We start from the raw sequence: 18,520 nt of genomic DNA, 5'->3' as shown, positions 1-18,520 counted from the left end.
AACCAGTGCTGAAATATTCTAATGTTTTATTCATATCTTTATGATGTCATATGCATGTTTGTATCGTGATGTCATATGCATGTTTGTATCATGATGTCATATGCATGTTTGTATCATGATGTCATATGCATGTTTGTATCATGATGTCATATGCATGTTTGTATCATGATGTCATATCCATGTTTGTATCATGATGTCATATGCATGTTTGTATCATGATGTCATATGCATGTTTGTATCATGATGTCATATGCATGTTTGTATCATGATGTCATATGCATGTTTGTATCATGATGTCATATGCATGTTTGTATCATGATGTCATATGTATGTTTGTATCATGATGTCATATGCATGTTTGTATCATGATGTCATATGCATGTTTGTATCGTGATGTCATATGCATGTTTGTATCATGATGTCATATGCATGTTTGTATCATGATGTCATATGCATGTTTGTATCGTGATGTCATATGCATGTTTGTATCGCGATGTCATATGCATGTTTGTATCATGATGTCATATGCATGTTGGTATCATGATGTCATATGCACGTTTGTATCATGATGTCATGCTCATCAAACACTTATTTGGAACATCCCACAGGTGTGCCAGCTAATTGGGAACAGGTGGGTGCCATGATTGGGTATAAAAAGAGCTTCCATGAAATGCTAAGTAATTCACAAACAAGGATGGGGTGAGGGTCACCAATTTGTAAGAAAATTGTCAAACAGTTTTAGAACAACATTTCTCAACGAGCTATTGCAAGGAATTTAGGGATTTTACCATCTACGGCCCGTAAAATCATCAAAAAGTTCAGAGAATCTGGAGAAATCACTGCAAGTAAGCGATGACATTGCGGACCGTGGATCCCTCAGGCGGTACTGCATCAAAAACCGACATCAGTGTGTAAAGGATATCACCACATGGGCTCAGGAACACTTTATAAAACCACTGCCAGTAACTACAGTCAGTTGCTACATCTGTATGTGCAAGTTAAAACTTTACTATGCAAAGCGAACGCCATATATCAACAACACCCAGAAACGCTGTCGGCTTGACTGGGCCCGAGCTCATCTAAGATGGAGTGATGAAGAGTGGAAAGGTGTTCTGTGGTCTGATGAGTCCACATTTCAAATTATATTTGGAAACAGAGGACGTGGTGTCCTCCGGAACAAAGAGGAAAACAACCATCCGGATTGTTATAGGCGCAAAGTTGAAAAGCCAGCATATGTGATGGTATGGGGGTGTATTAGTGCCCAAAGCATGGGTAACTTACACATCTGTGAAGGCACCATTAATGCTGAAAGGTCCATACAGGTTTTGGAGCAACATATGTTGTCATCCAAGCAACGTTATCATGGACGCCCCTGCTTATTTCAGCAAGACAATGCCTAGCCACATGTTACAACAGCGTGGTTTTGTAGTAAAAGAGTGTGGGTACTTTCCTGCAGTCCAGACCTGTCTCCCATGGAAAATGTGTGGCACACTATGAAGCGTAAAATAGGACAGCGGAGACCCCGGACTGTTGAAGGACTGAAGCTCTACATAAAACAAGAATGGGAAAGAATTCCACTTTCAAAGCTTCAACAATTAGTTTCCTCAGTTCCCAAACGTTTATTGAGTGTTGTCAAAAGAAAAGGTGATGTAACACAGTGGTGAACATGCCCTTTCCCAACTACTTTGGCACGTGTTGCAGCCATGAAATTCTAAGTTAATTATTATTTGCGAAAAAAAATAAAGTTTATGAGTTTGAACATCAAATATGTTGTCTTTGTAGCATATTTAACTGAATATGGCTTGAAAAGGATTTGCAAATCATTGTATTCTGTTTATATTTACATCTAACACAATTTCCCAACTCATATGGAAACGGGGTTTGTATTTATGATTAATTGATTAATTGAAGAAATTAACTGATGAATTACTGTACTGCAAAAATGACTGTTTTGAGTGACCTTGATTTTATTCTCATTATAATTATAAGAAATGTTTTACCTCGACTGCTAACTTCTTCTCATAACACTTCACTTCTAAAGCATGTGTAGCTTGTGTGGAACATAAATAAATTAGAGAAGGCCTTAAATGATTATTTGTGTTAGAATCATGTGTCAATAATTAATCAAAATGTGAAAGATAACCTTGATATGACCTAGACCCAATCACAAGTCAACTTACTTTTATGACCGCTGTCTGTTCCCAGACACACACAGGGGGCCATGCACACACACACACACACACACACACACACACACACACGCGTCACAGTTTCCATGCGGAGGAGAAATAAACCCTGCATGGTGCCTCCCAGGATCACTAACATGTTCTGACGCCACAGCGGTCCTGGTCTCATGGTTCTGATCACATGGTCCTGGTCTCATGGTTCTGGTCTGGAAGGCCATGCAGACATCCGAACTTACTGACTCGTCACCGTCTTACGTAGACTACTTTAAAAAGACCTTCCGGTCTGAACGACCCCTCAACGACCTGAAGTGACCTGTGTGGCTGGATCATTACCCAGAATGCCCATGGTGACATCAAAGCACACCTGACCCACAACTGTGACATGATGACCGTTCAGGGACGGCAGTGTTTACAACTGATAAAGGATGTTATTGTAGCTGAGATAGGCACCAGCGCCCCCTGCGACCCCAAAGGGAATAAGCGGTAGGAAATGGATGGATGTTGATGTATTTGGCAATGATCTACAGTACATATAAATCCATCCATCTTCTTCCACGCGGGGGGAGCAGCCTAAGCAGAGAAGCCCAGACGTTCCTCTCCCCAGCCACTTCATCCAGTTCCTCCCGGGGAGTCCCAAGGCGTTCCCAGGCCAGCCGGGAGACATAGTCTTCCCAACGTGTCCTGGGTCTTCCCCGTGGCCTCCTACCGGTCGGACATGCCCTAAACACCTCCCTAGGGAGGCGTTCGGGTGGCATCCTGACCAGATGCCCGAACCACCTCATCTGGCTCCTCTCCATGTGGAGGAGCAGCGGCTTTACTTTGAGTTCCTCCCGGATGGCAGAGCTTCTCACCCTATCTCTAAGGGAGAGACCCAAACTCATTTGGGCCGCTTGTACCCGTGATCTTATCCTTTCGGTCGTGACCCAAAGCTCATGACCATAGGTAAGGATGGGAACGTAGATCGACCGGTAAATTGAGAGCTTTGCCTTCCGGCTCAGCTCCTTCTTCACCACAACGGATCGGTACAACGTCCGCATTACTGAAGACGCCGCACCGATCCGCCGGTCGATCTCACGATCCACTCTTCCCTCACTCGTGAACAAGACTCCTAGGTACTTGAACCCCCCCAAGGAGATGGCACTCCACCCTTTACTGGGCGAGAACCTTGGACTCGGACTTGGAGGTGCCGATTTTCATCCCGGTCGCTTGACACTCTGTTGCGAACCGATCCAGTGAGAGCTGAAGATCCTGGCCAGATGAAGCCATCAGAACCACATCATCTGCAAAAAGCAGAGACCTAATCCTGCAGCCATCAAACCGGAAACCCTCAACGCCTAGAAATTCTGTCCATAAAAGTTATGAACAGAATCGGTGACAAAGGACAGCCTTGGCGGAGTCCAACCCTCACTGGAAATGTGTTTGACTTACTGCCGGCAATGCGGACCAAGCTCTGGCACTGATCGTGTAGCTAAAGCTGTACACCGCTTGGTCTGTCGGTACCTGTCCACTGCCTCCGGAGTCCTATGAGCCAAAAGAGCCCGATAGGACTCCTTCTTCAGTTTGACGGCATCCCTCACTGCTGGTGTCCACCAACGGGTTCTGGGATTACCGCCATGACACGCACCAACTACCTTGCGACCACAGCTCCAATGGGTCGCCTCGACAATAGAGGTGCGGAACATATCCATATCCAGACTGTACTGCCACAGTACATGAGTATATCCACACTGTACTGCCACTGTACATGAGTATATCCACACTGTACTACCACTGTACATGAGTATATCCACACTGTACTGCCACTGTACATGAGTATATCCACACTGTACTGCCACTGTACATGAGTATATCCACACTGTACTGCCACTGTATATGAATATATCCACACTGTACTGCCACAGTACATGAGTATATCCACACTGTACTGCCACTGTACATGAGTATATCCAGACTGTACTACCACTGTACATGAGTATAGCCACACTGTACTGCCACTGTACATGAGTATATCCACACTGTACTGCCACAGTACATGAGTATATCCACACTGTACTGCCACTGTACATGAGTATATCCAGACTGTACTACCACTGTATATGAGTATATCCACACTGTACTGCCACTGTACATGAGTATATCCACACTGTACTGCCACAGTACATGAGTATATCCACACTGTACTGCCACTGTACATGAGTATATCCACACTGTACTGCCACTGTACATGAGTATATCCACACTGTACTGCCACTGTACATGAGTATATCCACACTGTACTGCCACAGTACATCAGTATATCCACACTGTACTGCCACTGTACATGAGTATATCCACACTGTACTGCCACAGTACATCAGTATATCCACACTGTACTGCCACTGTACATGAGTATATCCACACTGTACATGAGTATATCCACACTGTACTGCCACAGTACATCAGTATATCCACACTGTACTGCCACTGTACATGAGTATATCCACACTGTACATGAGTATATCCACACTGTACTGCCACTGTACATGAGTATATCCACACAGTACATGAGTATATCCACACTGTACTGCCACTGTACATGAGTATATCCACACTGTACATGAGTATATCCACACTGTACTGCCACTGTACATGAGTATATCCACACTGTACTTCCACTGTACATGAGTATATCCACACTGTACATGAGTATATCCACACTGTACTGCCACAGTACATGAGTATATCCACACTGTACTGCCACAGTACATGAGTATATTCACACTGTACTGTCACAGTACATCAGTATATCCACACTGTACTGCCACTGTACATGAGTATATCCAGACTGTACTGCCACTGTACATGAGTATATCCACACTGTACTGCCACTGTACATGAGTATATCCACACTGTACTTCCACTGTACATGAGTATATCCACACTGTACTGCCACTGTACATGAATATATCCACACTGTACTGCCACTGTACATGAGTATATCCAGACTGTACTGCCACTGTACATGAGTATATCCACACTGTACTGCCACTGTACATGAGTATATCCAGACTGTACTGCCACTGTACATGAGTATATCCAGACTGTACTGCCACTGTACATGAGTATATCCACAGTGTACTGCCACTGTACATGAGTATATCCACACTGTACTGCCACTGTACATGAGTATATCCAGACTGTACTGCCACTGTACATGAGTATATCCAGACTGTACTGCCACTGTACATGAGTATATCCACACTGTACTGCCACTGTACATGAGTATATCCACACTGTACTGCCACTGTACATGAGTATATCCACACTGTACTTCCACTGTACATGAGTATATCCACACTGTACATGAGTATATCCACACTGTACTGCCACAGTACATGAGTATATCCACACTGTACTGCCACAGTACATGAGTATATCCACACTGTACTGTCACAGTACATCAGTATATCCACACTGTACTGCCACTGTACATGAGTATATCCAGACTGTACTGCCACTGTACATGAGTATATCCACACTGTACTGCCACTGTACATGAGTATATCCACACTGTACTTCCACTGTACATGAGTATATCCACACTGTACTGCCACTGTACATGAATATATTCACACTGTACTGCCACTGTACATGAGTATATCCAGACTGTACTGCCACTGTACATGAGTATATCCACACTGTACTGCCACTGTACATGAGTATATCCACACTGTACTGCCACTGTACATGAGTATATCCAGACTGTACTGCCACTGTACATGAGTATATCCACAGTGTACTGCCACTGTACATGAGTATATCCACACTGTACTGCCACTGTACATGAGTATATCCACACTGTACTGCCACAGCACATGAGTATATCCACACTGTACTGCCACTGTACATGAGTATATCCACACTGTACTGCCACTGTACATGAATATATCCACACTGTACTGCCACTGTACATGAGTATATCCAGACTGTACTGCCACTGTACATGAGTATATCCACACTGTACTGCCACTGTACATGAGTATATCCACACTGTACTGCCACTGTACATGAGTATATCCACACTGTACTGCCACTGTGCATGAGTATATCCACACTGTACTGCCACAGTACATGATTATATCCACACTGTACTGCCACTGTACATGAGTATATCCACACTGTACTGCCACTGTACATGAGTATATCCAGACTGTACTGCCACTGTACATGAGTATATCCACACTGTACTGCCACTGTACATGAGTATATCCAGACTGTACTGCCACTGTACATGAGTAAATCCACACTGTACGGCCACTGTACATGAGTATATCCACACTGTACTGCCACTGTACATGAGTATATCCACACTGTACTGCCACTGTACATGAGTATATCCACACTGTACTGCCACTGTACATGAGTATATCCAGACTGTACGGCCACTGTACATGAGTATATCCACACTGTACTGCCACTGTACATGAGTATATCCACACTGTACTGCCACAGTACATGAGTATATCCACACTGTACTGCCACTGTACATGAGTATATCCACACTGTACTGCCACTGTACATGAGTATATTGACATGGAGTATGTGTGCTGAGCTAAAAGCAGAAGTTGAAAGATGTTGCATGTGTTTGTGGTGCGGAGCAGAGAGGTTTGCTACATACACACACACACACATATACTGTACATACATAAATACATCAATAAATAGATGAGGCCATGTTGTGCTGCTACATGTGTGGAATGTGGTGACAAACACACTCTTGTCTCCTTTTTCTGCACCAACAAGTAGATTTTTATTTCATCCAAGTGTTTTTTTACAACAGTAGAATATGATCAGCATTGTTCACTCCTCAAATATTGTACTCACAATATATTGTACACTCCTCAAATATTGTACTCACAATATATTGTACACTCCTCAAATATTGTACTCACAATATATTGTACACTCCTCAAATATTGTACTCACAATATATTGTACACTCCTCAAATATTGTACTCACAATATATTGTACACTCCTCAAATATTGTACTCACAATATATTGTACACTCCTCAAATATTGTACTCACAATATTTCTTGTATAGGCAGTGAAATATTGTACTGACAATATATCTTGTTGTATTAGGCAGTGAACAATCAGCACTCAATAGTTTGGTAGCTTTTTGCTTGTTTCTAGTGAAGGACAAGCGTGTCCTGACTTTGACTTCACTCACTGCACTTTGTTACTGTCCTACATGTTACTGTCCTACATGTCACTGTCCAACATGACACTGTCCTACATGTCACTGTCCTACATGTCACTGTCTTACATGTCCTACATGTCCTATATGTCACTGTCCTACATTTCACTGTCCTACATGTCCCACATGTCCTACATGTCGCTGTCCTACATGACACTGTCTTACATGTCCTACATGTCCTACATGCCACTGTCCTACATGTCCTACATGTCACTGTCCTACATTTCACTGTCCTACATGTCCCACATGTCCTACATGTCACTGTCCTACATGACACTGTCCTACATTTCCTAAATGACACTTTCCTACGTGTCACTGTCTTACATGACACAGTCCTACACGTCCTACATGTCACTGTCCTACATGTCCTACATGTCACTGTCCTACATTTCACTGTCCTACATGTCCCACATGTCCTACATGTCACTGTCCTACATGACACTGTCCTACATTTCCTAAATGACACTTTCCTACGTGTCACTGTCCAACATGACACTGTCCTACATGTCACTGTCCTACATGACATTGTCTTACATGTCCAACATGACACTGTCCTACATGTCACTGTCTTACATGTCACTGTCTTACATGTACTACATGTCCTACATGCCACTGTCCTACATGTCACTGTCCTACATGTCACTGTCCTACATGTCTTACATGTCACTGTCCTACATTTCACTGTCCTACATGTCCCATATGTCCTACATGTCACTGTCCTACATGACACTGTCCTACATGTCACTGTCCTACATGTCCTACATGTCACTGTCCTACATTTCACTGTCCTACATGTCCCACATGTCCTACATGACACTGTCCTACATTTCCTACATGACACTTTCCTACGTGTCACTGTCTTACATGACACAGTCCTACATGTCCTACAAGACACTGTCCTACATGACACTGTCCAACATGACACTGTCCAACATGACACTGTCCTACATGTCACTGTCCTACATGTCCTACATGTCACTGTCCTACATTTCACTGTCCTACATTTCACTGTCCTACATGTCCCACATGTCCTACATGTCACTGTCCTACATGACACTGTCCTACATTTCCTACATGACACTTTCCTACGTGTCACTGTCCTACATGTCACTGTCCTACATGTCCTACATGTCACTGTCCTACATTTCACTGTCCTACATGTCCCACATGTCCTACATGTCACTGTCCTACATGTCACTGTCCTACATGTCCTACATGTCACTGTCCTACATTTCACTGTCCTACATGTCCCACATGTCCTACATGTCACTGTCCTACATGACACTGTCCTACATTTCCTACATGACACTTTCCTACGTGTCACTGTCTTACATGACACAGTCCTACATGTCCTACATGACACTGTTCTACATGTCACTGTCTTAAATTACTTTGTCTTACATGTCCAACATGACACTGTCCTACATGTCACTGTCCTACATGACATTGTCTTACATGTCCAACGTGACACTGTCCTACATGTCACTGTCTTACATGTCACTGTCTTAAATTACATTGTCTTACATGTCCTACATGACACTGTCCTATATGTCACTGTCCTATATGACAAAGTCCTACATGTTCTACATGACACTGTCCTGCATTGATGCCACTAGTGCAGCTGTATCACGGTGCCACTACTGCAGCTGTATCACGGTGCCACTACTGCAGCTGTAACACGTTACCACTACTGCAGCTGTAACACGGTGTCACTACTGCAGCTGTATCACGGTGCCACTACTGCAGCTGTAACATGGTGCCACTACTGCAGCTGTAACATGGTGCCACTACTGCAGCTGTAACACGGTGTCACTACTGCAGCTGTAACTCGGTGCCACTACTGCAGCTGTAACATGGTGCCACTACTGCAGCTGTAACTCGGTGCCACTACTGCAGCTGTAACATGGTGCCACTATTGCAGCTGTAACATGGTGCCACCAGTGCAGCTGTAACATGGTGCCACTACTGCAGCTGTAACATGGTGCCACTATTGCAGCTGTAACATGGTGCCACCAGTGCAGCTGTAACATGGTGCCACTACTGCAGCTGTAACACGGTGCCACTACTGCAGCTGTAACACGGTGCCACTACTGCAGCTGTAACACGGTGCCACTACTGCAGCTGTAACACGGTGCCACTACTGCAGCTGTAACAAGGTGCCACTACTGCAGCTGTAACACGGTGCCACTACTGCAGCTGTAACATGGTGCCACTACTGCAGCTGTAACACGGTGCCACTACTGCAGCTGTAACACGGTGCCACTACTGCAGCTGTAACACGGTGCCACTACTGCAGCTGTAACATGGTGCCACTACTGCAGCTGTAACACGGTGCCACTACTGCAGCTGTAACATGGTGCCACTACTGCAGCTGTAACTCGGTGCCACTACTGCAGCTGTAACATGGTGCCACTACTGCAGCTGTAACATGGTGCCACTACTGCAGCTGTAGCATGGTGCCACTACTGCAGCTGTAACACGGTGCCACTACTGCAGCTGTAACACGGTGCCACTACTGCAGCTGTAACTCGGTGCCCCTACTGCAGCTGTAACATGGTGCCACTACTGCAGCTGTAACATGGTGCCACTACTGCAGCTGTAACACGGTGCCACTACTGCAGCTGTAACACAGTGCCACTACTGCAGCTGTAACATGGTGCCACTACTGCAGCTGTATCATGGTGCCACTACTGCAGCTGTAACACGGTGCCACTACTGCAGCTGTAGCATGGTGCCACTACTGCAGCTGTAACATGGTGCCACTACTACAGCTGTAACATGGTGCCACTACTGCAGCTGTAACATGGTGCCACTACTGCAGCTGTAACATGGTGCCACTACTGCAGCTGTAACATGGTGCCACTACTGCAGCTGTAACATGGTGCCACTACTGCAGCTGTAACTCGGTGCCACTACTGCAGCTGTAACATGGTGCCACTATTGCAGCTGTAACATGGTGCCACCAGTGCAGCTGTAACATGGTGCCACTACTGCAGCTGTAACATGGTGCCACTATTGCAGCTGTAACATGGTGCCACCAGTGCAGCTGTAACATGGTGCCACTACTGCAGCTGTAACACGGTGCCACTACTGCAGCTGTAACACGGTGCCACTACTGCAGCCGTAACATGGTGCCACTACTGCAGCTGTAACACGGTGCCACTACTGCAGCTGTAACACGGTGCCACTACTGCAGCTGTAACATGGTGCCACTACTGCAGCTGTAACACGGTGCCACTACTGCAGCTGTAACACGGTGCCACTACTGCAGCTGTAACACGGTGCCACTACTGCAGCTGTAACATGGTGCCACTACTGCAGCTGTAACACGGTGCCACTACTGCAGCTGTAACATGGTGCCACTACTGCAGCTGTAACTCGGTGCCACTACTGCAGCTGTAACATGGTGCCACTACTGCAGCTGTAACATGGTGCCACTACTGCAGCTGTAGCATGGTGCCACTACTGCAGCTGTAACACGGTGCCACTACTGCAGCTGTAACACGGTGCCACTACTGCAGCTGTAACTCGGTGCCCCTACTGCAGCTGTAACATGGTGCCACTACTGCAGCTGTAACATGGTGCCACTACTGCAGCTGTAACACGGTGCCACTACTGCAGCTGTAACACAGTGCCACTACTGCAGCTGTAACATGGTGCCACTACTGCAGCTGTATCATGGTGCCACTACTGCAGCTGTAACACGGTGCCACTACTGCAGCTGTAACATGGTGCCACTACTGCAGCTGTAGCATGGTGCCACTACTGCAGCTGTAACATGGTGCCACCAGTGCAGCTGTAACATGGTGCCACTACTGCAGCTGTAACATGGTGCCACTACTGCAGCTGTAACATGGTGCCACTACTGCAGCTGTAACATGGTGCCACTACTGCAGCTGTAACTCGGTGCCACTACTGCAGCTGTAACATGGTGCCACTATTGCAGCTGTAACATGGTGCCACCAGTGCAGCTGTAACATGGTGCCACTACTGCAGCTGTAACATGGTGCCACTATTGCAGCTGTAACATGGTGCCACCAGTGCAGCTGTAACATGGTGCCACTACTGCAGCTGTAACACGGTGCCACTACTGCAGCTGTAACACGGTGCCACTACTGCAGCCGTAACATGGTGCCACTACTGCAGCTGTAACACGGTGCCACTACTGCAGCTGTAACATGGTGCCACTACTGCAGCTGTAACATGGTGCCACTACTGCAGCTGTAACATGGTGCCACTACTGCAGCTGTAACTCGGTGCCACTACTACAGCTGTAACATGGTGCCCCTACTGCAGCTGTAACATGGTGCCACTACTGCGGCTGTAACATGGTGCCACTACTGCAGCTGTAACATGGTGCCACTACTGCAGCTGTAACATGGTGCCACTACTGCGGCTATAACATGGTGCCACTACTGCAGCTGTAACATGGTGCCACTACTGCAGCTGTAACAGGGTGCCACTACTGCAGCTGTAACATGGTGCCACTACTGCAGCTGTAACATGGTGCCACTACTGCAGCTGTAACTCGGTGCCACTACTACAGCTGTAACATGGTGCCCCTACTGCAGCTGTAACATGGTGCCACTACTGCGGCTGTAACATGGTGCCACTACTGCAGCTGTAACACGGTGCCACTACTGCAGCTGTAACATGGTGCCACTACTGCAGCTGTAACATGGTGCCACTACTGCAGCTGTAACACGGTGCCACTACTGCAGCTGTAACACGGTGCCACTACTGCAGCTGTAACATGGTGCCACTACTGCAGCTGTAACACGGTGCCACTACTGCAGCTGTAACACGGTGCCACTACTGCAGCTGTAACTCGGTGCCACTACTGCAGCTGTAACTCGGTGCCCCTACTGCAGCTGTAACATGGTGCCACTACTGCAGCTGTAACATGGTGCCACTACTGCAGCTGTAACACGGTGCCACTACTGCAGCTGTAACATGGTGCCACTACTGCAGCTGTAACACGGTGCCACTACTGCAGCTGTAACATGGTGCCACTACTGCAGCTGTAACACGGTGCCACTACTGCAGCTGTAACTCGGTGCCACTACTACAGCTGTAACATGGTGCCACTACTACAGCTGTAACATGGTGCCACTACTGCAGCTGTAACATGTTACCACTACTACAGCTGTAACATGGTGCCACTACTGCAGCTGTAACATGGTGCCACTACTGCAGCTGTAACATGGTGCCACTACTGCAGCTGTAACATGGTGCCACTACTACAGCTGTAACTCGGTGCCACTACTGCAGCTGTAACATGGTGCCACTACTACAGCTGTAACTCGGTGCCACTACTGCAGCTGTAACATGGTGCCACTACTGCAGCTGTAACATGGTGCCACTACTGCAGTTGTATAATGGTGCCACTACTGCAGCTGTAACATGGTGCCACTACTGCAGCTGTAACATGGTGCCACTACTGCAGCTGTAACATGGTGCCACTACTGCAGCTGTAACATGGTGCCACTACTGCAGCTGTAACATGGTGCCACTACTGCAGCTGTAACTCGGTGCCACTACTGCAGCTGTAACTCGGTGCCACTACTGCAGCTGTAACATGGTGCAGCTGTAACATGGTGCCACTACTACAGCTGTAACTCGGTGCCACTACTGCAGCTGTAACATGGTGCAGCTGTAACACGGTGCCACTACTGTAGCTGTAACATGGTGCCACTACTGCAGCTTTAACATGGTGCAGCTGTAACATGGTGCCACTACTGCAGCTGTAACATGGTGCAGCTGTAACATGGTGCCACTACTGCAGCTGTAACATGGTGCCACTACTGCAGCTGTAACATGGTGCAGCTGTAACATGGTGCCACTACTGCAGCTGTAACATGGTGCCACTACTGCAGCTGTAACATGGTGCCACTACTGCAGCTGTAACTCGGTGCAACTACTACAGCTGTAACATGGTGCCACTACTGCAGCTGTAACATGGTGCCACTACTGCAGCTGTAACATGGTGCCACTACTACAGCTGTAACTCGGTGCCACTACTGCAGCTGTAACATGGTGCCACTACTGCAGCTGTAACATGGTGCCACTACTGCAGCTGTAACATGGTGCCACTACTGCAGCTGTAACTCGGTGCCACTACTGCAGCTGTAACATGGTGCCACTATTGCAGCTGTAACATGGTGCCACCAGTGCAGCTGTAACATGGTGCCACCAGTGCAGCTGTAACATGGTGCCACTACTGCAGCTGTAACATGGTGCCACCAGTGCAGCTGTAACATGGTGCCACTACTGCAGCTGTAACATGGTGCCACCAGTGCAGCTGTAACATGGTGCCACCAGTGCAGCTGTAACATGGTGCCACTACTGCAGCTGTAACACGGTGCCACTACTGCAGCTGTAACATGGTGCCACTACTGCAGCTGTAACACGGTGCCACTACTGCAGCTGTAACATGGTGCCACCAGTGCAGGTCCAATCACAGAGCTCCCATTCTATCTGCTGCAAAAGACACTTTTTTGGCACATTTGAATGATTCCTACTAATGTTGTTATTATTCACCATGATGTCTATATCTTGCAATTTTCCATGTCATCATAACTGCTGACTCATTGTATTTCCACCAAATTGATGAAGAAATTTAGGTGAAATTGAAAGAAAGGAGCCTTCCACCCGAATACAGCTGAGATTGATTGATTGATTGATTGATTGATATTTTTATTAGTAGATTGCACAGTACAGTACATATTCCCTACAATTGACACCTAAATGGTAACGCCCCAATAAGTTTGTCAACTTGTTTAAGTCGGGCTCCACGTCCACGTTCCTCAATTCATGGTAATAGGCTGATAGGCTCCAGCGACCCCAAAAGGGACAAGCGGTAAAAAAAAAATAAAAAAAAATGGATGGATGGAGTTGAATACATTTGAATTTCTTCATCATTTCCAGGGAAGCGCAGGCAGGCTGTTGTCACGTGATCCCCGCGTGCAGCTGTACCGGCATGTCGGTGACGTGTCGGGGGGCGTGGCCTAAGATGGGGTGAATTGTACGTGGGAAAATGGGCGGGGCCGTGTAACTAAGACTTGGTGTCCTGGTGTCCTGGTGTCCACAGTCACACCCCAGCGCCGACACTCGAGCTCACTCTTTGTCCTTTTCTACTTCTTGCTGGGTTTCCCCGCGTCGCGCAGGAGCCGCCCCGCCATGGCCAAAGGAGAAGGTTGCGAGCAATACTCCAACGCCAGTTTGCTCAATAAAGCGTCGGATTGTGAAGGCATCACGCCGTCTAAGAAGGTGAGGACAGACAATTGGAAATATTCACTGACGGATGTCTAATAAGGTGAGGACAGGACAGACATGTTTAAATATTCACTGAAGGATGTCTAATTAGGAGAGGACAGGACAGACATGTTTAAATATTCACTGAAGGATGACTACGGTGGTGCGTTCAGGTGCACGCCCGCCGCCAATGAATGAAGCGAGCACGCCGGTGCATAATTCGGCACAACACTGGGCGGTTGGAACTGTTCTCATTTGAAGGGCGTGACTCACTAAACCGTCGCTAAAGCTGCGTTTTTCACATTCCATCAGCTTCTACTCCTTGTCGGTAAGCAACAGGAACCACGAATGAATGAAAAGTTGCACCGACATGATCCATAAAGCATGTGTGTAAATACTGAGGCGCCTCTTTATTTCTGGCCAACACTTTCGCCACAGTCATTGAGAGGCATTTAAATATAGCGCTGTACTATATTGTGTTTATTCTTAATTTAAATATAGCACTATACTATATTGTGTTTATTCTTAATTTGAATATAGCACTATACTATATTGTGTTTATTCTTAATTTAAATATAGTACTTTACTGTATTGTGTTTATTCTTAATTTAAATATAGCATTATACTGTATTGTGTTTATTCTTAATTTAAATATAGCACTATACTATATTGTGTTTATTCTTAATTTAAATATAGCATTGTACTGTATTGTATTTATTCTTGTTTTAAATATAGCACTATACTATATTGTGTTAATTCTTAATTTAAATATAGCACTATACTGTATTGTGTTTATTCTTAATTTAAATATAGCACTATACTGTATTGTGTTTATTCTTAATTTAAATATAGCACTATACTGTATTGTATTTATTCTTGATTTAAATATAGGACTATACTATATTGTGTTTATTCTCAATTTAAATATAGCGCTATACTATATTGTGTTAATTCTTAATTTGAATATAACACTATACTGTATTGTGTTTATTCTTAATTTAAATATAGCGCTATACTGTATTGTGTTTATTCTTAATTTAAATAGCACTATACTGTATTGTATTTATTCTTGATTGAAATATAGCACTATACTGTATTGTGTTTATTCTTAATTTAAATATAGCACTATACTATATTGTGTTTATTCTTAATTTAAATATAGTACTTTACTGTATTGTGTTTATTCTTAATTTAAATATAGCATTATACTGTATTGTATTTATTCTTGTTTTAAATATAGCACTATACTATATTGTGTTAATTCTTAATTTAAATATAGCACTATACTGTATTGTGTTTATTCTTAATTTAAATATAGCACTATACTGTATTGTGTTTATTCTTAATTTAAATATAGCACTATACTGTATTGTATTTATTCTTGATTTAAATATAGCACTATACTATATTGTGTTTATTCTCAATTTAAATATAGCGCTATACTATATTGTGTTAATTCTTAATTTGAATATAACACTATACTGTATTGTGTTTATTCTTAATTTAAATATAGCGCTATACTGTATTGTGTTTATTCTTAATTTAAATAGCACTATACTGTATTGTATTTATTCTTGATTGAAATATAGCACTATACTGTATTGTGTTTATTCTTAATTTAAATATAGCACTATACTGTATTGTGTTAATTCTTAATTTAAATATAGCACTATACTGTATTGTGTTTATTCTTCATTTAAATAGCACTATACTGTATTGTATTTATTCTTGATTGAAATATAGCATTATACTGTATTGTGTTTATTCTTAATTTAAATATAGCACTATACTGTATTGCGTTTATTCTTAATTTAAATATAGCACTATACTGTATTGTGTTTATTCTTCATTTAAATATAGCACTATACTGTATTGTGTTTATTCTTCATTTAAATATAGCACTATTCTGTATTGTGTATATTCTTAAATTGGCGTTCGTACTCTTACAACACAATGGACGTTTTTATGTTCCATAATTGTAGTTTATGGGTCTTGTCGTGAACCCTCTGATCGAGGGCTAAATGTGTTTCTTCAAAAAGCCACTCTTTTTTTGGCGTAATGCTCATACAAACTGTTCTGATTCTGTTGATATTACTGGACAAAACTAGGCTTATTTATATGTCGGCTATATGGCTTTGCTTCTATTTGAATGGATTCAATAGCTGTGTTTGGTGGTGCGTTCACGTGCTCGCTACAAATCTGGACGTCTGCCTGTTTGTGTTTAAAATCACGAGTACAATTGTTGCTGGTTGGCATGAGTGTACCAGCTAAAAATGCATGTTCTGTAATTTGCAAGTAGTATGTGGGATTGTAGTATCATTTAGCACATCCTACCTGTCATTCATGGCCAGCTGAATGCGCCAGACTGCGATATTGCCATATTTTTGTAGAGAACATCCACGATAAAGTTCGCATTTTTTGGTCGCTAATAAAAAAGCCTTGCCTGTACCGGAAGTAGCAGACGATGTGCGCGTGATGTCACGGGTTGTGGAGCTCCTCACATCTGAACATTGTTTACAATCATGGCCACCAGCAGCGAGAGCGTTTCGGACCGAGAAAGCACCGATTTCCTCATTAATTTGAGCGAGGATGAAAGATTCGTGGATGAGGAAAGTGAGAGTGAGGGGCTAGAAAAAAAAGACTATACAGTGGGAGCGATTCAGATATTACACAAATTTACTAGGATAATTGTGGAAAATCCCTTATCTGCTTATTGTGTTACTAGTGTTTTAGTGAGATTATATGGTCGTACCTGTACAACCTGAAGGTCAGCCCCGCACCTTTCTTCGGCGCCAGTCGACTGGTGGTGGCGATGCCCATCTCTGCCCTTCGCAAGGAACCCTCTTCGAAACACGATCTTTCGAAATGATCGCTGCATAATACACTGTACTTTGTGTGTGTGGTCCAATCCAACCGTGTTCGCCTGACCGCTCTGTTCTATAGTAAAGGTTCACCGTCATCTTTCGGGAATGTAAACAATGAAACACCGGCTGTGTTTGTGTTGTTAAAGGCGGCCGCAATACACCGCTTTCCACCTACAGCTTTCTTCTTTGACGTATCAGTTATTCATTGAACAAATTGCAAAAGATTCAGCAACACAGATGTTCAGAATACTGTGGAATTATGTGATGAAAACAGACGACTTATAGCTGGGAACGGTGCTGGAACAAATCTTCCTCTACAATGCATGACGTCACACGCACGTGTTCGAATACCGCAACGTTTCAGCATGATTCTTCCGCGCGAAATTTAAAATTGCAATTTAGTAAACTAAAGCGGTCGTATTGGCATGTGTTCCAACTTTAATATTTCATCATTGATATATACACTATCAGACTGCGTGGTCGCTAGTATCGGCTTTCAGTAGGCCTTTAAATACAAGACCATTTTACATGAAGGCCTCCCATTGGAATTTAAAAAATATATATTTTATGTGTAATTTTTATTTAAAAATATGTTTATTATTATTACTAAACGTAGTTATCATGAAATATATTATTCAATTACTTTTTAGTGCAAAATAATATATTCAATAGGAGTGTCGGGAAAAATGAATACTTAATGAAAACTTGGGTCTACTACACTACTGTATTTAATGTTGTCATTATGGTGGTACTTAATGGATACTTAGGTCTACTACACTACTGTATTTAATGTTGTCATGATGGTGGTACTTAATGAATACTTAGGTCCACTACACTACTGTATTTAATGTTGTCATGATGGTGGTACTTAATGAATACTTAGGTCTACTACACTACTGTATTTAATGTTGTCATCATGGTGGTACTTAATGAATACTTAGGTCTACTACACTACTGTATTTAATGTTGTCATAATG

At 43.9% G+C, this 18,520-nt stretch overlaps 1 protein-coding gene across 1 annotated transcript in view; it reads left to right on the top strand.

Annotated features, from left to right (window-relative positions):
- Positions 1–14,483: 14,483 nt before the first annotated feature.
- The window catches only part of mfsd2ab (MFSD2 lysolipid transporter A, lysophospholipid b), a 42,074-nt gene continuing 38,037 nt past the window's right edge, over positions 14,484–18,520 (top strand). Inside the window, exon 1 of the mRNA XM_061882662.1 lies at positions 14,484–14,694. Within this exon, the coding sequence (XP_061738646.1) occupies positions 14,605–14,694 (90 nt within the window). The 5' untranslated portion in view covers positions 14,484–14,604. The remainder of the gene's footprint in view (positions 14,695–18,520) is intronic.

The sequence above is a fragment of the Nerophis ophidion genome, linkage group LG21 (genome assembly GCF_033978795.1).
Source record: "Nerophis ophidion isolate RoL-2023_Sa linkage group LG21, RoL_Noph_v1.0, whole genome shotgun sequence".
NCBI lineage: Eukaryota > Metazoa > Chordata > Actinopteri > Syngnathiformes > Syngnathidae > Nerophis > Nerophis ophidion.
Note: the sequence above shows the minus strand (reverse complement) of the source record. Positions and strands in the feature narration are given on the sequence as shown.